This window comes from Sabethes cyaneus, chromosome 1 (genome assembly GCF_943734655.1).
Source record: "Sabethes cyaneus chromosome 1, idSabCyanKW18_F2, whole genome shotgun sequence".
NCBI classification, from domain to species: Eukaryota; Metazoa; Arthropoda; class Insecta; order Diptera; family Culicidae; genus Sabethes; species Sabethes cyaneus.
The window spans coordinates 86,012,214-86,036,886 of record NC_071353.1 but is presented as its reverse complement, the minus strand read 5'-3'; the positions used below and the strand labels follow the sequence as shown (position 1 = coordinate 86,036,886).

Here is a 24,673-nt window from a genome sequence, read left to right as displayed (position 1 = left end):
CTTCGTTCAACTCGGTCTTGGGCCGCTGGTCGCCAATCCTCAGAACTCGAAAGTCGCTTTTAAACTGGTCGAGCGATACCGCACAGTGGGCATCTCTGTTCCTGAGGCAGGAGGAGTTGTTGAAGAGGGCCACTTTCAGGGCATTATTAGGAGCATTTTTATTAGAATTAGGTTTGGTTCTATAGACTTCAATATAATGCTCAAATTGATCCACCTATTTTGTCTATATTGATAAATTTTATGTCCCGAATAATCGACCTATTTCGTATGGTTCCGTAGGTTACAAAATTTTCTCCATCGATTAATCCACCTATTTCGTATGATTTACGTATTTCGTCATCTGATTCCTCCACCGATTTGATCGGCTTTGGTAGGCAAGTTAACTACATACACCAATTAATCCACCTATTTCGTCGGTACATTGACAAATTTTATCTCCCGATTAATCAACCTATTTCGTTTGGTTCCATCAGACACCTTTATTTCATCACCCGACTAAACAGCCAATTTAGTCGGTTTTTGTCGATCGATTAAACATACCGACGAATCGGTAGATCGCCCTGTTAAACTCCCATAAGCGTCGTTGCAACAATCGGCCGATTCGTCGGGTCCAAAATCGGGCGATTCAGCCGACGCGAACCTACTAAATCGGGGGAAAAGTAGGGGGGATTTTTTATCGGGTATTATCAGTATACATATGCCCTACGTGACAGTTCGTGTTGTTTAGTCAATCGGCGGTGCAGGATTTTGCGTAAGATAAAAAGAGAGGGAAGCATTTTTTCTGTTAATAAACGTATTAATAATGTTTTGCGCTACACTTAATTACTGCAGCACCATTGCCCCACTTGTAAATACCGCATTGGCTTTAAATTTATTTTCACTTTGCTCGAACTGTAAATTCTTCAATTGGGTATTTTATTGCCCTTTGCATTGAAAGTTGGATTTTGAACACACTTGTTCAGTCACACATTTTGTAGGTGAGAAAAGTTGCCAAAATTTCGTTTGAAAACCCCATGAATCTTGGTTGATTCCTATTTGAATTCTAATGCTTACGTAGAGTTGTTATCGACGCTAAGAATAATATAAAAATAGTTACTAAATACATAATTCCGCACATAATTCATAACTTGAACAAATATGCAGCATATATAAAATAAATGGAAAATTAAATACTATTTGCTTTTCCTACAACTGGTATTGGCGCCACTACTAAATCAAATGTCAGCTCAGATGGGAGAGTTGTAATGATGGGAAATGCCGATCAAAATCTATAACGATTATTGATAAAGTTTTTTATTGTTAATAATTACTAACGATAATATGATAGTATAATCAAAAATACGTAAGAAATAGAACAAAAATGTTAAAATAATAACAAGCCAAGAAGAAGGTTTCACTTTAAACCCTCCAATTTTCGATATTCTTCCCTGATGATAAAGTTTGATGATATTATCGATATAAGACTACTAGCGATATTATCAGTAGCACACTTTTCATCACAGTTTTGAAGGTTGCACTTTATAACTGTGCAGTCCAATTGAGTGTGAAGAGCGCAATAATTTCCCCAAAAAAGTGGATTTTTTCACCTTATTTGATAGCTCGTCGTTTTCTGCATCTAACAGTTCTTTTTTTATTTCAACTACTGTGTTACCTGACTCACTGCGCATAGCGTTGTATTCGCGGTATCGTGTTGGTTCGAAAGGTTTCGAAAAATATCGCCCTTGTATCGAAAATATCGTTGATTTTGATCACTAAAAATAACGTACTTAAACGTTATATTGCAAGTGCTAGTAGTACGCAATAATTGTATTGTGAAACTGCACACTTAATTTTTTTCGCCGAAATCGGCAAAAAAAATGCCGAGAATTCAACAGCTGAGCTCTCGGTAACCTTCTCGGCAAAAGTTACGTTTACTGATCACTCGGTAAACGCAAATGATATCGAATTGTCAAAATATACTGAGAACTTCGGCAAAATATGCTGACTCATTCGGCAGTTTTTCAACGAGATCTGGCAAACTTCTGTCTTCTGTCTTCGACGCCAGCTCCGGATCGGTGTCCTCTCGCTTCATTCGATTCATTCGCGAGTGCAGCTCGGCCTGCTGCATGGCATCCGTTTCCGACAGGATGACAAACCCGTTTAACCGGACCGGCTTGAAAACGAACTTTTTCGCCCGATTATCCGAGATGGTACGAAACAGGGTATCGAAACAGCGCGGCATTATGCCGCGGTACTGAATATCCCCGGTCATGGTATACGTTTTCCCATTGCCTGTTACTCCATAAGTGAAGAGCAGCCCATTCTTCATACGGATCAGCGCTTTAATCAACGGTTGAGCCACCGTCGAGTACAGTTCGTGCTGCGTTGCGCCCGATTCGAATGCGTACCGAAACAGGTATATATTAGGGTGGGTGTGAAATCTTATAGTTGATCACAATTTCGGGCGGTATTAAGACAACCATATTGTGAGCGGCCTCCCGCAGACAGGAAAGATCAGATTCGCACGGTAATGGAAATGGATCAGATTCACACGGTGCTGGTTTTCAAATATTCTGAAAAAAGTCTATTATAATAAGTACAAAAAACTTAATAAATATACTTCCAAATCTCTTACGCACCTTCACACGACGAAAACGAAATCGCTAGCGAAATGCCAAACAAAAATATTGAAATGCGCTGACTGACGAAGTGACGAACGAGAAAAACGTTTGACATTTCTCGCTGTCATGTTGCCGCCAAAAAAACTGGCGCAACAAAAAAATATTCCATGCATCTGCCGATTTATGGCAAAGTAAGTTGCTGTTTTACCGAGAAATGGTATTTGTTATTGCTGATTCCGGTAAAATAAAGAAAACCGGAATATTCGTCACATTTTATTAACGATTATCGGCATTTCGAAAATAATTACTGAAGTACGTGAAACCAAATTGCCGAGATGATGTAAAATGTTATTTTTTAACGAGATATCGTTAAAAATAATTTTTACCGTTGAATTCGGCATGAAATTTTACCGAGAGCAAAAATCAAAATTAAGTGTGTGAATTGTTATTTATGCAACTTTTTGCAAGTTAAATGCAATAACAAAAGCACAACTTATAAAAAATCGGTTGTTATCGATATTAGCTGCATATGCGTGATAAACGAATAACACACATGATGACGTTTTATTTCAATAACACGCATATTCGCAGTGCGTCAGGTAAAACAGTAGGTCAATATTTAATGAAAAAATTAATAAAAATCAAAAATAGAATGATTTGCTGTTTGACAGATATCAACCAAGCTGATTGATTGAAATGATGTCAGAAGTTCTCTCCCTCCCTTCTATCTTTCTGATAGAGCTTTTCATTTTGACCGAGCTTTTGACAGCTCCCGTATGAAACCTGTATCATCCGATGACCATAGTTTATCTATTCTCTGTGTTGTCTGAGGTGAGCTGAGAAGAAAAGTGGGTTACTTTTCAGCTATCGTCTTATCCCAAAAAAAATTTTAAATTAAAAAAATGTTTTTTTTATTACATTCACTCGTCAAATTTGAAAAAGTCTTCATGTGACGATACAGTGACATCATATGTTACCATAATATGTGAAAATTTATATACCGCTAAAATACCCAATTCACTTCGCATGAACTGTAAACCGAAAGCTCATGAAATTATGAAGAGATCCACAGTCTTTATTTCCCGCGAGCGAAAAGACACGCTTTTTCACTTGCTTCGATTTTCACTTCGCTTGGAACTGTATACTATGTAGAGTGACTATATACAGAGTGGCGACAATGTCAAAATTGGAATGATAATTATCTGTCAGTGTCATTCCAATCGAGCAGACAACCTATCCAACGCGTATGCAGGAAAGAGAAAGAAAAACCTAGGATAAACCGCATTGCATACATTTGGGATGACTTGGCGCCACTCTGTATATAGTCACTCTAATACTATGCTTAACCGAAAAAGAAAATAACAAAAAAGCAATCTTGAAACGTCAACAAAGTACGCCATATAAGCATAACAGAGAGGGAAGATAAAAAAAAGGATGTACAATATATTTTTCGCATTTTTTTATGTTTGACGTTTTGCCGTTACGCAAAAGGCGTTACGTTTTATGACGTTTGTAAATCTTCAAGCACTAATGTAGCCGGATATTTCGCCAAAATCGGCTTTCTAGCAGCTTTTTAGAGGCATATTGAACTATGCTGCACGATATGGTGTGCACCATAGGCTAATAAAAAGCTAGATTTCTGCTTCTTTAAGTGCTCACTGGTTACTTGGGAAGGGATAGCACAGCGCATCCCCTCGAGTTCAATATATCTATAAAAAGCTACTAGAAAGCCGGTTTTGGCGAAATATACGGCTACATTAGTGCTTGGAGATTTACAAATGTCATAAAACGTAACGCCTGTTGCGTAACGGTAAAACGTCAAACATAAAAAATGCGAAAAATATATACATCCTTTTTTATCTTCCCTCTCTGTTATCCTTAATACTTTGTTGACGCTTCAAGATTGCTTTTTTGTTATTTTTCTTCTTCGGTTAGAATTGAACCGCCAGCCAAATCTGTCGATTACGAGGCTTGGAGGAGTAGGGCAACGCCTTTACCAGTTGATCTGTAAATGGTACTTGTGAGTCAGCTGCCAATAGCTCTATTTAAATTACCGAAATTCTTAACTCGGATGTTTGATTTGCTTATCAAGGTGGAATGGAGGGAAAGATGTTATATTTTTCACATTTCTTCCCAGGTTTCTTCCATAAGTTGCGCTTTGGGCGAATTACCTACCTTTTATTTTCTTTTTATGTGATGGCATACATGTACCAATAAAAATATTTCTTGCATATTATCCGTCTGCATATGCCATATAGATTTGTGTTGATGTTTATTCTATCGGCGGTGCAGGATTTTTCGTAAGACAAAAAGGGAGGGAAGCATTTTTTTCTGTTATCGCACGTACGTTCGCAAGGAGATTTCCTGCAAGTGTGAGCAGTGTTCAAAATCTCTTGATGCCGGTAACGGCAATAAAGCTCGCTTAGAGCATCTAATCAGCTTTTCATAGTGCTTGAAGTGAATTTTAATTTTGCATTGAGAATGCCATTTTAAAGCTGCTATGCATTGACAATGCTAAATTATATCTGGCAGCATGTAACTTGCAAATATAGAGCAGCTTTCAAGCTTAATGCAGTGCTTAGGGGCCGTGCACTAATTACGTAAGGCATAATGGGGGGAGGGGGTGTTCCGCGAAACCTTACAAAATCTTATTTGAGGGGGAGGGGGGTTTAATCATTTCTTACGTAAGATTTTCACACTCGAAAAAATTATGAAAAATTTACATTTTCAATAGCAACCCATATTACTTGTTACTAAAAATTTCAAATAGATAAGTTTTGAAGTGTCGAAATCCTTCATACTGCAAGGAAAAGCACAGCAACCTGCTGAGTATTTTAGCCTTGCCCACTCAGGGAAACAACAGTTGAGATACTTGTTCTTGAGCCATCTGATGTCATCGGTTTATGCTATCCAGCTTTCCACGTGCGATGAGGGTGGCTGATGGGTACAACTTTCTGAAGGGCACAGCTCGGTTTTGACATTCAATGCAGGAGCGGTTACTGCGGTTACTATGGAAACCACTACGGTTGTTTGCTGGTTGAGTGGAAAAATGTAAACATTGTTTAGTTTTCGCAGACCAGCCGAAAAGGAATTTAGTTATACGGAAGCGCAGTTTTGTAACTATTCTTTGCTGAATACATTGTGACAATATAAATTGACCCAATGCAAAGACTATTTCACAAAATGATAGCCAAGAAAGTACAAAAATTCGATTCTCTTCAACTAAATTTCTTTTCGGCTGGTCTGCGAAAACTAAACAATGATTACCAATCACCAAACAACCGTAGTGGCTTCCATAGTAACCGCTCCTGCATTGAATGTCATAACCTAACTACGCCCTTCAGAAAGTTGTACCCATCAGCCGCCATTATCGCTCGTGGAAAGCTGGATTATTCCAACATATTTCGTTGCAATTGCTTATCTCAATCCCGCAAGGCAGCCGCAAAATCCCTTATGCTATACCAATGAAACTAGTGCTAAGCTACTATACAACAAAAATGTTTCTTGGGATGTATTGTTCTTCTGTTCCAATAGATCTTGAATGCCGCATGTGACCAGAGTGGGGTCAGTATTTTGCTTCAAAGGAAACCGCGGGTGATCATTACAGATCTGTACATTAGACGCAACGGAGTGCCAATTCCAACATAAGACCATGCCGCGTATCATCTAGAAGAGGCAAAGAAGTTCTTTGTACGCTACTTGACGAGGACACGTGTTTAGACGATTTAGAGTGGATCAATGCGAATTAAGTGAACGCTAGTGAGTTTTTGAGCATACACCAACATTTATTGACAACCTCAATGCTAAAATACGTTCTGTTCGTGAGTGGCCCATAAAGGGATTTACAAAAGATAATGGATATTGTTTTTTTTATTAATTTTTTTGAACTTTGGTTTTTATAAACTTGTTTAAACTTTGTTAACTGTTTCAATATTCTTTCAGTGTATAACTTTTCAAATAAAACTTGAGTTTTGATGTTTCAAAAAATCTTACTAAGATTTTTTTATGGGGGGAGGGGGAATTGGCCAAAATCTTACAAAATCTTATATCCAGCTTTTTACGCGCTATAATGGTGGCCGCTATAAATTGTGTTCGTAATATGCGAACAATCTTTTTGACAACTCTGCATACATCAAATCTGGCACTCTTCTCTTGCAACACTGCCGTGCTCTTTCTTTCGTTTACGCCAAAGAAGGAGAGCAAAAATGTGCGAAATGTAAACAAAACTATTGCTCTCCTTCTTTTGCGTAAACGAAAGAAAGAGCAACACTGCTGTACAGGAGAAGAGTGCTCAGTTTTGATGGATGCAGAGTTGTCAAAAAGATTGTTTGCATATTACGAACACAATTTATAGCGTCCGCCATTATAGCGCGTAAAAAGCTGGATAGGGGGGAGGGGGGGTTCAAAAATGAGGAAAAAGCCCTTACGTAATTATTGCACGGCCCCTTAGCGGTTACCTGGGTATAGAGGCATGAAAATTCAAGTAGAATCTTTAACTTGCATTGATTGGAATCCTGTGCTGTGTCTCGGGGTTCGTAACTACGAGCGCTAATTCATGAAACCATGTCTTCTATTTTTGACGTAGGACTACGTCTTACGGCAAGTTTTGAGATAGGGTGTCATTCCAAAAAATCGAAAAATGCGAGCGTCACGAAAAATGAAAGATTTTGAGCGCTAATAGCTCAGCGGTTTTCCGACCGATTTTCAATATTCTTACACCAATCGATCGGAAAATCTTCTAAGAATTGACCCAAATGAAGAAAAGTATGGATTCTTGATGTTGAACTATTGAAAAATTGAAAATAATGAACCTATGTTGTACCAGAATTCTCGATTCGTCATTGGTTGGAAGATTCTTTACGATGGTCTAAACCTATACCAATTTGATATCTGTGCTTGGGAAGTAAGCCAAAACAAGCGACCAAGTTTCCTCATTTCAACAAGATTTCTTAACTCCGCAGTTAAACCTAAATCATTTTGATGTCCTTGCTTGGGAAGTACGCCAGAAAGAGTGGCAAAGCCCCCTTGTGCCAACAGACTTCTTACGAACGCGATTAAACCTAGTCCAATTTGATGTCTGTGTTAGGGAAGTGTGCCAGAAAAAATGACACAAGTTCGTTGTCCCAACAGATCGCAAATGCTTTACTGCGAGACGATTAAACCTCGGCGAATTTGATATCTGTGTTGGAAAAATGTGCTACAGCTATAGTGTTCGGTTATAATACGACTCTGTATGAATATGAATACGCATGCTTGCCGTTTCATTAGAAATGTAGTGAAAAGATGTGCTGTTGATAAAATAGGATTGAATTGGTAAAACCCCTTCAACGTGGGGAACCATGGGTAATAAAAACAATCTTTAATTTCAGTAAGGTAACAGGAAAGCAATAGTTTGTGTTCTTGATTTTGTTAAATTCTTTCCAAATGCACATAGAAAAAACTCTGAAAAGTTTTGAGAATTGAACGTATACAATGTTACTACTTTGGTAAATGTTACATACAACGCATGTAGCATGTATGTATATATGTTGCATATAGCATGTATACATGAAGAATCGAACGACTACAAGCATGAATACATGCTACTATCACTACAAATAAACTTACGTAGTCCTGCGTCACCTATATATGCGGTCGTGTCCTGTACACAACTCCCCTGATTTTTTTAAATGGCCAACCCTTGGGGCTGCCAAAGAGTGGGGAAGTGGTTTCTATATGAAAACACAATTTTTAGTATTAGTTTAAAGTGTTATGTTCAGTATGCAGAAAACCCGAATCAATTCACTCTTCACGTTATCTAAAATAAAATATTTAAAATGAGGCAATCAAAATGATAACAATATTCCTTTGCCACCCGGACAGCATAAGAAGGTCGGATCATGGATTTAATTATGAAAATGGCTAATGCCGGATTTTTTTGGTGTGCTTGCAGCGTATAAAGACATAAACAGCATGGCAGGAGTATTTATTTTCACTTTTTGGGTGCGCAGAATTAGGAGAAAACATGCGCAGAATTAGGAACATGGGCAAGAAAGTGCGCAGAATTAGGCACCGTGGATAACTTTACAAAACGAAAAATATACTCAATTGTTGGTCGACTTATAATTCCCATATTTTTTACCAGATATTATAGACCAGCGGTTCCCAACCTATTTTGGTTCGCGAACCCCCTGGCGGAATTCCCTATACTATTCTGCAGCGAACTAAATTTTTGGCGTACCCCCGGGGTTCGCGAACCCCCATTTGGGAAACGCTGTTATAGACCGTAACACTACACGTTCCTGTTATCCACGTTGTTAATATAAATCTAGAATACTTAGAATAGCGGAACAATCATAAAAATGTCTTAACTGCGCAGAATATGGTACGTTCACGGTAAATACGCAATTAAGTTGTGTTATGTTAAGCAATGCACAATTAAACTATAAAATACTTTTCAATTCATGGTTAGCTTCGAAATAAGCACAAGAACGTTAATCTATTGATAAGAGTGATGAATAAATAGAGCTCTTGGCAAAACTGAAGGCAGTTATAACACAGAGAACAGACATCCATTCAGGAACAAATTTTTCGGGAATTCTTGGATAAAATTTTAAATTAAAATCACCTAATATGCTAGCGACACCACCACTATAGTTTCCCAACTAAATGATTCATTTGATTTGCACACTGACAACCTTTGGCTCCTCTGGCGCTAGTATATAAGGACTATATGCGTTATGCTAGCGCCAGAAGTTAGCTGTTGTGATTTTAGTGTAGAATTTCATGCGCCTTTAGCGACACCATCACTATAGTTTCCCAACTAATTTGACATAAGTTTTATCCAAGTAGGGACCTTTCGCTTGGATGTCTGTTCTCTGTGGTTATAACACAGAGAACAGACATCCAAGCGAAAGGTCCCCACTTGGATAAAACTTATGTCAAATTAGTTGGGAAACTATAGTGATGATGTCGCTGAAGGCGCTTAAAATTCTACACTAAACTCACAACAGCTAGTTTCTGGCGCTAGCATAACGCTTTTAATTCATATATACTAGTGCCAGAAGAGCCAAAGGTTGTCAGTGTGCAAATCAAAAGAATCATTTAGGCTGTGAACCATTTCGCGAAATTTTTAACTTTTTGGTTAAAATTTGACAGTTCGATGGTTATTTCTCATTGAGTGGTTAAAATCAGTTCAGAATGTGAACCATTTCATATTTGACGGATTGATAGTTTTTTTGCTCAATGAGAGCATATAAGGTGAGGATGAAAATATTGTTTTTTCTGTCCAAGTTAAAATCGGAGAAAATTTTTGATGTTCATTTGCTTTTATTTGAAAGATAAAATTCATCTCATTTCAACCCAGGTTGTTTGAACAAATTTATAATGCGATAAGCATCCATACCGATGTAAAAAAATCTAACGAAAAATCAGTGAATCTTGTCGAAGCTCTCTTCCTCACCTGTGCATATCTCATTGGCTCTCAGAACTTGGTTAAAACTACAGACGGTAGATAATCTACAGACGCGCAAAGAGCGTGGCATAAAACACCAATCGAACCGTCAAATCGAGACACCAAATGAGCAAAGTAAACAAACTTGTGTTTCGTATAGGCAGGGAAGACTAAGTTTTGTAATCTACCTGAAATATTAAAACTTTAACAACAACAACTAACAACATATGGATTAGTTACACTCGATATATCATATAATGCTTTGAAAAATTCAATTGGCTTGTTCAATTTGCAAAATATGCGTCGTAATTCGCGAAGTTCCATGGAACATACCTCGCGATTCACGCAACTTACTGCTGATTATAGGGAGATTGATCCAATTCTGACTGGTTGCCAAAACTGTTTAAATAAAATAAACAAAAAAAGTGTTGCCGAATTGGTAATTTTTCTCTTTGCGCGTCTGTAGATTATCTACCGTCTGTAGTTAAAACTACAGACGGTAGATAATCTACAGACGCGCAAAGAGCGTGGCATAAAACACCAATCGAACCGTCAAATCGAGACACCAAATGAGCAAAGTAAACAAACTTGTATTTCGTATAAGCAGGGAAGACTAAGTTTTGTAATCTACCAGAGATGTTAAAACTTTAACTATTGATTTACTAAAAACATGGATTAGTTACCTTCGATATATCATATAATGCTTTAAAAAATTCAATTGGCTTGTTCACTTTGCAAAATATGCGTCGTAATTCACGAAGTTCCATGGAACATACCAGGTGATTCACGCAACTTACTGCTGATTATAGGAAGATTGATCCAATTCTGACTGGTTGCCAAAACTGTTTAAATAATATAAACAAAAAAAAAGTGTTGCCGAATTGGTAATTTTTCTCTTTGCGCGTCTGTAGATTATCTACCGTCTGTAGTTAAAACTAACCATGCTCCCGAGCAGGGTTATTTTCAGAAAACCATCGAACTGTCAAATTTTAACCAAAAAGTTAAAAATTTCGCGAAATGGTTCACAGCCTTAGTTGGGAAACTATAGTGGTGGTGACGCTAGCATATTAGGTGATTTTAATTTGAAATTTTATCCAAGAATTCCCGAAAAATTTGTTCTTGAATGGATGTTTGTTCTCTGTGGTTATAAGGAGCACCATTTACCATTTCAATTTAGTTGGAATGAGTAGCATCTTGACTCAAATGTCGACCTCCAATGAAGGTAATGTTCGACTGAAAGGATTACCACAGAGAACAGACATCCAAGCGAAAGGTCCCCACTTGGATAAAACTTATGTCAAATTAGTTGGGAAACTATAGTGATGATGTCGCTGAAGGCGCATAAAATTCTACACTAAACTCACAACAGCTAGCTTCTGGCGCTAGCATAACGCTTATTGTCCATATATACTAGCGCCAGAGGAGCCAAAGGTTGTCAGTGTGCAAATCAAAAGAATCATTTAGTTGGGAAACTATAGTGGTGGTGACGCTAGCATATTAGGCGATTTTAATTTAATATTTTATCCAAGAATTACCGAAAAATTTGTTCCTGAATGGATGTCTGTTCTCTGTGGGAGTACTCTGCTTTTTAATTCGGAATTTTCCGGATTAGCGAGATCCGGACTATCGTGTCGTCGGATTAGCGGGAGGATACTGTAATCTAAGGTTGGAACTAAGCAAAACTAAAAACGCTATATATGTTTTGCGTGTTCTAAGCGAAATTTTTCCCGATGTACACAAACCAGAAATTACTAGGATAGGCGCAAATCAGCAATCGTTATATGTATTGCTGATTGCAATGAAAATTGTACCATCCAAAGTGCGATATCGCTCCTAAAAGTGCTATTTTGCATTAAATCGTTTCGGTATCTTCGGCGCACTTTGTCGTTATATTCCAAGCAATAAGTGCGCCGAAGAAACCGAAACGATTTAATGCAAAATAGCACTTTTATTAGCGATATCGCACTTTGGATGGTACAATTTTCCTTGCAATTGACAATATAAATGTTACCTTTTTTTTTTCATTTTCCAATATATCTTTTTCCTTGATTAGCAAGTGAATAACATCATCCTTTTGTTCCAAAACTTTTGTCAAGAACGATAACTTATGATTTTGCTCGTCTATTACATCCTTAAGCGCTTCAATGCTTTTGACATTTTCTGCATTTCCAGCATCCATTTAAGATTATTTATTGTCCATTTGGATAAAATTTGAAATTTAAATTCGCGACTACGAAGTTGCAGTTCAGAGAAAAATTCTCATCGGATCTGGATCGGGCGTAGTATAATGAGCGATGTCTCACATCGATAAATCGAAATATCGATGTTCCAGCATCGATTTTCCGATGTTTCGATTCGATGTGAGCTTTACAGAAAAATCGATCAAAGTAAATTGATATATAGGGTATTTTGCCTATCATTGAACGATTCCAATGATTGGACAGCGTCCAATAAAACACTAATTCTAGAATACATATACGCTCAAACCCTATCAAAGTGCACGAATTACTCACTTTGATCAGTTGTGGATCATTTCTTGTAATAATAGCGTTACATAAGGCAAGATTTAATAACAAAAATTCAAGTTAAACATTGTCATATACAATATGGGCTATAACCCTCAATTTTGTTAGCATTTCAGATAAGAAACATGTCTCGCTAATTAACGTTTAAAATAATTAAATTACCATATCATGCTGTACACAGCTAATGATATACATCTATGCACTATTTGTCAACATTTTCAAGCAAATTAAAAAATTACTTATAGTTCTTAAAGTATTAAAATTTGACTGTTTAATCATTGGACAAAAAAGCAACGATTGTCCTAAGCTTGTACAAGAACTGAAATAGCATGAAAAACCCGCATTACTGCTCATTATGCATGTGTATTTGACAGTTCTTATGTCTATGGCACTGTTTACAAATGGTTTTCATTTGTACGCAAAAGTTTTCCGAAGAAAATTTATGTAATGATATTAATTTTTTATTTTATACACACATATGCTTTTAACTTTTTTGTTTTAATACAACAATTTTGAGGCAAATAGTCCTATTGCAAACTAAAGCTACTCCAGATTTGTTTAAACTATTTGTACTTGTGCCTTATCTGAGAAATTGTATTATCGAGTATTTGATTTGGTGCTAAAAGTGCCTGCTCCTTAATTAGGGTAATCACAAAAATCATCATTTTAGTCTAAAGACTTGAAGAAAATTAAGAAGTTTGAATCACCGAATCGTTCCGGTCTTAATGGTACTGACAGCAAACGTAAGATACTTCTATGAATATTGTACATAGAATAATATTGGGTTGAAACATTTTTTTTATATAACGTCGAAAATATTTTTTTTTCTAAATTTTCGCCAACAATGGCGAGCAAGTTTTTGATATTTTTAAGAGCTAAATAATTTTTATCATTACTTTTGAAAAATTACAAATTTTATAATATTATTTCTTTTATAAATAAAGGTTCGATGATGAAACGAAGATGAATGGTGCATTTTTTCAACTTTAACGAAACGGATACTCGCAGTTTTTCAGATTATTATCTTGCTAACAAATTTGTTTCGAGTAACAAGGAGAGAAACAAACATAGTTTCCCTTGTAAAAAACAGGTCTTGTCATTAGGCCGCAGGAAATAGAAGAATAGGAAAAAGTATTCTTCGAGGGAACCGTAAAGAGAGAAAAATTTGCGGAAAGCAACAGAAATGAAGGAGAAGAGCATTGAAGTTTAAAAGGGGAAAATAACATTCCTTAAGAAATATATTGATAAATAGTAACATGATAACTAATTGCTGATTATTTTTAATGAATATATCTTAAAATGTATTTATTCTTAATAGTAAGCTATCAAATTAACTTTGAGGTTGGTGCAATACCGTGGACCCCCGTTCGTTTGACCATTTTTAATCTGAACACTTTTTAATTTGAACCCCGTTGGTTTGCACGACGTGCAAATTAAAAATGGTTCAAATGTCATACTCAACATGACATCATTTGTCCGATTCGTTTGTACTGACCTAGCGTGTTTAATCGGTTTCACATTTCGTTTTCCTAACGATTAAGAGAGAAATCCGATCGGAAAATGCAATATTCGCACTTGCAACTGCCAACTAAAACAAACCACCAAAACAATAACAAAGAGCAGGGCGGCCAGTTCACACAGGTTTCAGCATATTTCGGGTTACCAGTTGTTCAAATTAAAAAGTAACCCCGTTAGTTTGCATGAGGAATCGTTCAAACGAACGGGGGTCCACTGTATATTGCATGTCCAACCATTGGACAATAAGTGTTCAACTATAGGACAATACGGTTTCAGAACTGTTCAACGATTGGGCCACAGAGAACAGACATCCATTCAGGAACAAATTTTTCGGTAATTCTTGGATAAAATATTAAATTAAAATCGCCTAATATGCTAGCGTCACCACCACTATTGTTTCCCAACTAAATGATTCTTTTGATTTGCACAATGACAACCTTTGGCTCCTCTGGCGCTAGTATATATGGACAATAATACAGACGGTAGATAATCTACAGACGCGCAAAGAGAAAAATTACCAATTCGGCAACACTTTTTTTGTTTATTTTATTTAAACAGTTTTGGCAACCAGTCAGAATTGGATCAATCTCCCTATAATCAGCAGTAAGTTGCGTGAATCGCGAGGTATGTTCCATGGAACTTCGCGAATTACGACGCATATTTTGCAAATTGAACAAGCCAATTGAATTTTTCAAAGCATTATATGATATATCGAGTGTAACTAATCCATATGTTGTTAGTAAATCAATAGTTAAAGTTTTAATATTTCAGGTAGATTACAAAACTTAGTCTTCCCTGCCTATACAAAACACAAGTTTGTTTACTTTGCTCATTTGGTGTCTCGATTTGACGGTTCGATTGGTGTTTTATGCCACGCTCTTTGCGCGTCTGTAGATTATCTACCGTCTGTAGACAATAAGCGTTATGCTAGCGCCAGAAGCTAGCTGTTGTGAGTTTAGTGTAGAATTTTATGCGCCTTCAGCGACATCATCACTATAGTTTCCCAACTAATTTGACATAAGTTTTATCCAAGTGGGGACCTTTCGCTTGGATGTCTGTTCTCTGTGATTGGGCTTTCAACCGTTGTCAAAAAATCGCATATTTTTCCACGAAAGGCCTATTTATTTCGTGAAAATGGTCATGTATTGTGAACATATTTTGTATCTGAGTCAGATTTTTATGTTTCTGTCTATTTGTAATTATTTGTTTAGCAAATATCGTTAAAACTCAAAACTCAGAGGCTTAGCTGTGCGATCATTGGCAAATTACCCTACCAGGTATATGACAATGCGTGCTGTCATATACACTTTTCACTAACACATCTACACTAGTTCTGAGATTTCGAGCATTTTGTATGGAAAATTAGTTAGTTTTTAAAAAAAATCGTTGGATACGCAAGATTTGTCTATTTGTTTTCTCACAGTTTTTATGTTTATGCTTAGAACATTCTTTCTAGTATGTATTTTCATGAATACAATGAAGTGCAACATTCCAAATTGCAAGCGGAAATTTTTTCGTCAAAACGGTATCAAGATGTCTCAAAGAAATGTCGTTATATCGCTTTCCTACAAGTAGTAAAACAAAAAAGAATTGTTTTGAAACGCTCGGACATAATTGTTCAATAAGCAGCATGAGCAACATTGTTATCCGCCCGCGATATTTTTCGTCTGATTTCTGGTAAGCTTTTAAACACCCTTATTCTGCGAGGCGAGTGACGTAACTAATTTGGAGTCATCGCGAATGAGGTGACAATTGTCACCTAGGTGACTCACTTTGTCACCTAGGTGACTCGTTTTGTCACCTAGGTGACTCGTTTTGTCACCTAGGTGACTCGCTTTGTCACCTAGGTGACTCGCTTTGTCACCTAGATGACACGGTTTGTCATTTAGGTAGCACGGGGTTGTTACCTAGGCATAGAGAACAGACATCCAAGCGAAAGGTCCCCACTTGGATAAAACTTATGTCAAATTAGTTGGGAAACTATAGTGATGATGTCGCTGAAGGCGCATAAAATTCTACACTAAACTCACAACAGCTAGCTTCTGGCGCTAGCATAACGCTTATTGTCCATATATACTAGCGCCAGAGGAGCCAAAGGTTGTCAGTGTGCAAATCAAAAGAATCATTTAGTTGGGAAACTATAGTGGTGGTGACGCTAGCATATTAGGCGATTTTAATTTAATATTTTATCCAAGAATTACCGAAAAATTTGTTCCTGAATGGATGTCTGTTCTCTGTGACCTAGGTGACACCCAAGGGAATGGTGTGTTGCTATCTCTTTCCCATGTAGGAGTGAAGAGAGCAACTTTCAAATGGTCCTCGGTAAAGGGGAATTCCCAGCAAATTTTTTGGTTCTTGTCAAAATTAACATTTTGGTACCTATGCGTGGGACATCGAAAATGTATGAATTTGACAGCCACTTCACCCCGTAGGTGACACCGTTGTCACCTAGGTGACAGCACTCAATTCGACTCACCGTGGCGAGTCACGGCGAGTGACAATTGTCGTATTGAGTCACGTGACTCGCAGAATAAGGGTGAAAGTGGTAATTATCTTCTTAGACCGTTTTGTAGCAATCTAAGATTACTTTTTATGGTTTTCTACGTCGTGTTGAGACGGGTAAATTTATGATAAAAAGGTATCATCTTGGAACAGTAACTTCAACTTAAGGATTTTCAAGCAGTAGCACAAGCATCTATTCGAATAAAACTGTTTTTTTAAAAGAAGACATCAAAGGCAGATATTCAAGAGCATCATGCAAGCAAAATGTTGGATGGAACGTGTTTTAATTTAAGCAACCGTATACCGTATTGATCGTGAAATATTAGAAACATTAATTCATTTTTCAATTACACATCGAAATAGTTAGTCACCCATGTTCTTAAATTTTTTACACATAATAAAGAAGGCTAAAAGTGCAAATGACTTTAAAATATATTCCTTACATTTCATTGTAAATGTTCAAATATTTCTCTGGAATAATATAGCTGCATTCATTAATTACAATTAATTTAGTTTTAATTTTCATGTAAGTTCCACCATATTTCAGAACTATTTCTTCTTCTTTCTACACACACTAGGTAGGTAGGTAGGTAGGAGGTAGGTACAGAAACCACCGTTGTACCACTTTGCTTGCGTGATTCTATCACAGAGAACAGACATCCAAGCGAAAGGTCCCCACTTGGATAAAACTTATGTCAAATTAGTTGGGAAACTATAGTGATGATGTCGCTGAAGGCGCATAAAATTCTACACTAAACTCACAACAGCTAGCTTCTGGCGCTAGCATAACGCTTATTGTCCATATATACTAGCGCCAGAGGAGCCAAAGGTTGTCAGTGTGCAAATCAAAAGAATCATTTAGTTGGGAAACTATAGTGGTGGTGACGCTAGCATATTAGGCGATTTTAATTTAATATTTTATCCAAGAATTACCGAAAAATTTGTTCCTGAATGGATGTCTGTTCTCTGTGATTCTATCGTTGTACACGGTGACAGACATACAATTGTACAGGTACAACGCTGGTACAATTGTATGTCTGTCTCTGGTATAATGCAACCCTCGATGGTCACATACCTGGTATATATCAATTTACTTTGCACATCGATGTTATTTTTTCGATTCAAATCGATGTCCTGACAAAATTAATCCGCTGAAATCTGGACAATAATTCAGATTGGATCCAAAAGAATGAAAATTTAGGACTAGTAAGGATAATTCTGGTTTTAGTTTTCAGCGGATTAATAATGCATGTAAAATGGTTGATTATGCGGCCTTCTGAAAACCAAAGCCAGAATTCATAAAAACCAAATGTTTATGCAAGTAGTATTTCCATTTCTTCTCAAATAGGGTTGTCAAGTGGCCGGTTTTTGGCCGGCCCGACTGGTTTTTCACTTGCAAAGCCGGTGGCCGGTCAATCCAGCAAAAAGGCCGGTTTTCCGACGTATGAAGCCGGATTTGTACTTTTTGCCTGGTTTGTTAAATTTTCTGATAAATTTATTACCAATCCTGAACAGTGGATTATTGAAGATAGCTAGTTTTGCAATGATAATACCTTGCTTTTGGCGGTAATATACATTAAATTGTCCACTAGCGCCAGAAGCAAGTAGTTGTCACTCAAAAACTAGCTATCTTCAATAATTTACACATGAAACTGTCTAACGCACGTTACACGTCACAGACAAATCCTCTAATATGCTGCCACAACCCCCCCCCCCCCCGCATTTTTTGAAGGCAGGACCGACCGGCCGGTTTTTGTAATTTTCAGACTTGGCAACCCTATTCTCACAGCTACTAAAGAGTTTCATAGGACTTGCCATTCCTGATTATACGAATAGTCCAGAGTTAAGTACTGGAGAGAAATGTCTCTTTTTTACAGTTAATTTAGAAAGGCGGTTTAATCACAGAGAACAGACATCCATTCAGGAACAAATTTTTCGGTAATTCTTGGATAAAATATTAAATTAAAATCGCCTAATATGCTAGCCACAGAGAACAGACATCCATTCAGGAACAAATTTTTCGGTAATTCTTGGATAAAATATTAAATTAAAATCGCCTAATATGCTAGCGTCACCACCACTATAGTTTCCCAACTAAATGATTCTTTTGATTTGCACACTGACAACCTTTGGCTCCTCTGGCGCTAGTATATATGGACAATAAGCGTTATGCTACTGTTTTACCTGACTCACTGCGAATATGCGCATTATTGGAATAAAACGTAACCATACGTTTTATTCGTTTATAACGCATATGCAGGCAATATCGATAACAAACGATTTTTTATAAGTTGTGCTTTTGTTATAGCATTTAATTTGTAAAAAGTTGCATAAATAACAATTCAGTTTCACAATACAATTATTGCGTACTACTCGCACTTGAAATATAACGTTTAAGTACGTTATTTTTAGTGATCAAAATTAACGATGTTTTCGATACAAAGGCGATATTTTTCGAAACCTTTCGAACCAACACGATCCCGCGAACACAACGCATATTCGCAGTGAGTCAGGTAACACAGTAGCGCCAGAAGCTACTGTTTTACCTGACTCACTGCGAATATGCGTGTTATTGAAATAAAACGTCACCATGCGTTTTATTCGTTTATAACGCATATGCAGCTAATATCGATAACAACCGATTTTTTATAAGTTGTGCTTTTGTTATTGCATTTAACTTGTAAAAAGTTGCATAAATAACAATTCAGTTTCACAATACAATTATTGCGTACTACTAGCACTTACAATATAACGTTTAAGTACGTTATTTTTAGTGATCAAAATCAACGATATTTTCGATACAAGGGCGATATTTTTCGAAACCTTTCGAACCAACACGATACCGCGAATACAACGCTATGCGCAGTGAGTCAGGTAACACAGTAGCTGTTGTGAGTTTAGTGTAGAATTTTATGCGCCTTCAGCGACATCATCACTATAGTTTCCCAACTAATTTGACATAAGTTTTATCCAAGTGGGGACCTTTCGCTTGGATGTCTGTTCTCTGTGTGCTAGCGTCACCACCACTATAGTTTGCCAACTGATTCTTTTGATTTGCACACTGACAACCTTTGGCTCCTCTGGCGCTAGTATATATGGACAATAAGCGTTATGCTAGCGCCAGAAGCTAGCTGTTGTGAGTTTAGTGCAAAATTTTCTGCGCCTTCAGCGACATCATCACTATAGTTTCCCAACTAATTTGACATAAGTTTTATCCAAGTGGTGACCTTTCGCTTGGATGTCTGTTCTCTGTGGTTTAATTTCTTTAAAGTCAAAAAAATCAGGATTTTTCTCAACATCAGCAAGAAACAAAGGTTTGTCAGCATATCAGCAGACGCGCAAAAAGTCGGAATAATGCTGAATGATTAGGAACATCTGCCGTTCGGTTATTTTCAAGGGGTTTCCAACAGCAATGATTACTACGCACCTTTGAAAAAAGTTACTTGTGATTACTTTACTTTACTTTACCACAGAGAACAGACATCCAAGCGAAAGGTCCCCACTTGGATAAAACTTATGTCAAATTAGTTGGGAAACTATAGTGATGATGTCGCTGAAGGCGCATAAAATTCTACACTAAACTCACAAGAGCTAGCTTCTGGCGCTAGCATAACGCTTATTGTCCATATATACTAGCGCCAGAGGAGCCAAAGCACAGAGAACAGACATCCATTCAGGAACAAATTTTTCGGGAATTCTTGGATAAAATTTTAAATTAAAATCACCTAATATGCTAGCGACACCACCACTATAGTTTCCCAACTAAATGATTCATTTGATTTGCACACTGACAACCTTTGGCTCCTCTGGCGCTAGTATATAAGGACTATATGCGTTATGCTAGCGCCAGAAGTTAGCTGTTGTGATTTTAGTGTAGAATTTCATGCGCCTTTAGCGACACCATCACTATAGTTTCCCAACTAATTTGACATAAGTTTTATCCAAGTAGGGACCTTTCGCTTGGATGTCTGTTCTCTGTGGCCAAAGGTTGTCAGTGTGCAAATCAAAAGAATCATTTAGTTGGGAAACTACCCAGGTAACCAATAAGCATTTCCAATGCAATTTAAATGCAAGCCAATAAGCATGTAAGTTGCCTTAAATGCTACTTAAATGCTTGTTTGGCAAAATATGCGGCTACTTTACTGCAGGCCCTCTTATAGTGCTGACAATGCTTATTTGCAGCTAGTTACCGACAAGAAGAATTTAAATAGAATTGTGGATGCCGATTTACAACAGTTATGCAGTCAAAAGGCTGGTAAACAGCAACCTGCAGTATAAAACGCCAGGAATGCTAATAAACGATTGATTTACTGCTTATACTAATGCTTATTGGTTACCTGGGTATAGTGGTGGTGACGCTAGCATATTAGGCGATTTTAATTTAATATTTTATCCAAGAATTACCGAAAAATTTGTTCCTGAATGGATGTCTGTTCTCTGTGACTTTACCTCTGATTACCACTAATCATTCTCTTGTGATTACTATAAACACAGAGAACAGATTAACAGCCTCGAAGGAAGTAATCGAATTTTTGTGTGTAAAATCTGTTGGTAGCGCCCTCCAGAAATAGTTTGCCAAACGCATAAAAAAATAGCCATGTACCTTTATCAAAATTTCATTGTGCTGGGGTTACATGGCAGCGACGGCAGCGCCATCAAGATTTAGTTTGCCACTTACTGCCCGAGGGGTGCTCTATTGAAGGATTTCTCGTAGATTACATAAAAACCTTTTACACACTTTTTGTCAATTACCTGGTAGTCTGTTCTCTGTGCTATAAATTAATCATGATTACCAATGATTACTTAAGATTATCATTGATTACTCTACTGATTACCTACCATTGATTACCTAATTCAGGGCTATGGTGTGCTTGTCAAACTCCATATATTCGATGCGTTACTAACATGCACCAAAAATTTGGCTCTTAGGGTTACCATTTTTTCCAAATTAGAGTGACCAAGAAATTTTTGCAATATTTTTATAAATTTTTTACTTTCAATTAAGGCGTTTTTTTAATTGGTTAGAAATTGAAATAACAGCGAAGAAAAAATTTGACTTACATATAAAACTAAATCGCTTGTGAAACTTTAAGCTCGTTTTAATTAATTACAATAAAAATTCATTACGACAATTATCAATGACCTTCAAACAAAACAAGTTTGGTTAGCTTATTATGAATAGACTGAATGCTTTTTACTATTGAGTATTTGTGTTTTTATGAAGAACGAACATTGGAAGAACTGGGATTGTTGTTTTTGAAATACTACTGCAAATACTAAATAGGAGGAATTTTTTATGGGGATGATGATTTCGATGCTAGGTACGAAATTTTCGCTTGACACCACCCCCCTGACCTAATTAATTCGTAAATGTTTACAAAAGTAATCTCTGATTACTACGCACTTATACGCCTTACTGGAGTCCCCTTGATTATTTTCTTCATTTCTCGGGAAATTTTTCAAATGGCCTTATCTAACATTTGCATCGAACTGAGAAAATCAACATTGAAACTATTTACTCATCATTTTAAATCCTATTTAAAAATCCGGCAATTTTTATTTTAGTGGATACTGCCTAACGATACTTTTTACTATGGTTTTGCATTATTGTAGTAAGGATTCTAAGTATTTTTAAAAATAACTGAGTTTTGAGCAAAAATAAGGTATACAACGCTTCGGTTCAGTAAAAAACACATACACCCGATCATAAGACATAATGACAGCTAGCGTGTTACTCTCCACTTGGCGTAACGCACGCTATAAACTAGTGCGTTACCTTACGTCAAAATGTTGTGTCAGATTGAAAACCGTTATGTTATATGCGTCAAAATCGTCAATATGTTTACATCGTTCAATGCAATCGAATGTTACTAACGTCGAATTGAACATAAGCATATTATGCTGCATTATAGGCTTTTACGTAAACAGTGTTGTGTTTTGGTTCGTTGTTCGTATCATTGTGAGTTAGAAAAACTCGAGGAAAAAGTAAAATAAAGCTATCAGAATAAAAACCACAAGTTCACACAAAATGACGGAAATGACTGTGGTGCATTTCTTTTTTCTTTAGTTACTTCGGCTGATATTATAAGAGCGTATGTCAAATGACAATTCGTTTCATACATTCGTCCCGAAGCGGTGCAAGTAAAAAATGTAACTGTAGGGATGTTCGGTCATATTGTCAAAATTGTTTAAACTTATTCAAGAGTCGATTTTCGTGAATCTAATCTAATAAGTGCTTTCATAACATGTTATATAGTAACATAGCATAAAAAAACCGTTTTTTGACATTTTGCGACTTAAGTCCCTTTGAAAAATTTCCCGAGATTTCTAGATAGAATTAACAAAAGGGCGAATGTCGCAAATGGAAACAAAACGGGTGAGAGTTATTTTTTGCTGGGCCAGCATAGGAAAATCAACCCTCACTCGGTTTGTTTACGCTTGCGACATTCGCCCTTTTGTTAATTCTATCTTCATTTTTGCCAACATCGAACATCGATTCAATTAACATCGATGTCTCACACTCGATTTAATCGATGTGCCGATTGAGACTATTGACATCGATTCAAAAACATCGATTACTTTTTTTTCGATGCCTTCGGGCGATTTTGAACGAAAAAGGAGAAGCAACCCCGCAGTCTTGCCTGCAGTTGTCAAACTTCTCAAACACTGAAACAAAAACGCTGTTATGAATAACACGTTATACACCAAGGGGTCGGACACTCAGCACATTGTGCCGGGGCACTAACCGGCACACCCAATATATCAACCGGCACCACTGGTATACCACTGGTTCAATTGTATAATTGAAATGGGAGCACTGCTGTCATTAAAACTAATTTTAGTTTGTTATTGTCATATCATGTTCAGCCAGATCCTTGTCACGATAGCTGTCAGCTGAAGCCGCCCTCCGATAGTGGTGGTAATAGAGGTAGACAACAAATTTTGAAACAAAATTTATACGAGACAACGCATGTATTTAATGCTGCGCAATATGACGAATGCAGCGTGTTGTTTCCCATCTTTCGTTTATGGTAAAAAATAAGACTATCAAAAGTCAGAATTTTTCCTTTTTTATGTTGCCGATAACAGAAAAAACAAACATGTATCATTATCTACATCCCAAATGCAACAAATTTTCTGAAGCATAAAACCGTATGATTGTGTAATTCTTACAGCTGCTGTCAAATTTGACGTAAAATCGAGCCAGCAAGCCTGGCTCAAACGGCTTCAAGAAAAATGTATGAGAATGACGTTCGTGCCAGGGATGTGTGTTCAGCATGTGCTTAGGTGAGAGGACTTTTAATTTTATTTTAAATTTAATGCATATTTTCTACCTCAGGAGACCACGTAATTTAATTTGCGTTCGAAAAGAATTCAAGCTTTATAGCGAATTCATAAATTAACCTGGATTCGTGCTAACTCGAACCCGAAATTTATGAACGATACGGGCAGTTTGACAGATCGACCCGTAAACCGTAATGCTAGACAGTTTTAACCTGCGCTTCAAACTGAATGCTGTCAGTTTAACCGAGATGCAATCTCGGTTAATTTATGAACGCTTTGACAGCACTTCGATTAAAACTGAGTGCTAATCGACCTGAACCAGGTTAATTTATGAATTCGCTATTAGTTTCAGAAGGTCGCATAATTAACCCTTTTACATGCATTGTTCGACCTTTTGAAACCTAAGCTAGAATTAATCGACAATTATGATGAAATGATACACAAACTAAATCCTGATTTAAAGTCAGCGGACCGAATAAAACTCAATCCACAGGACTTCTGTCCGATCTAAAAAAATTTAACGACAGGTACTGCTTACTAAGGATGTAATAATCATGCCGCCTATTTAACGCATAGCTGAAATTTGCTAGCATAACATGACTAATGCCAATCAATTTAACATAATTATTGCCGTCGCTTACACTTGACATGAAATACACAAAATCCACACGTTTATGAAATGAAAACGCATTCTGTGACTACATACCCAGTAAACCATTTAGTTTGTATATCTCGATTGCAACTGAGGTATACGAAATCATATCTGAACGAAAAAGTTATATTTCACGCCATATAAGAACATATATGTACCA

General features: G+C 36.9%; 1 protein-coding gene across 4 annotated transcripts in view; it reads right to left on the bottom strand.

The window, feature by feature from the left end:
• LOC128744123 (myosin-11) overlaps positions 1 to 12,300 on the bottom strand; it is a 210,344-nt gene extending 198,044 nt beyond the window's left edge. For all 4 annotated transcript variants that reach the window (XR_008412358.1, XR_008412357.1, XR_008412360.1 and 1 more), the window contains exon 1: positions 12,044 to 12,300. Coding sequence is in view for 1 of the 4 variants with exons in the window: in XM_053840926.1 (XP_053696901.1) it covers positions 12,044 to 12,211 (168 nt within the window). In the remaining 3 variants the exon portion in view is untranslated. The remainder of the gene's footprint in view (positions 1 to 12,043) is intronic.
• Positions 12,301 to 24,673: the final 12,373 nt, after the last annotated feature.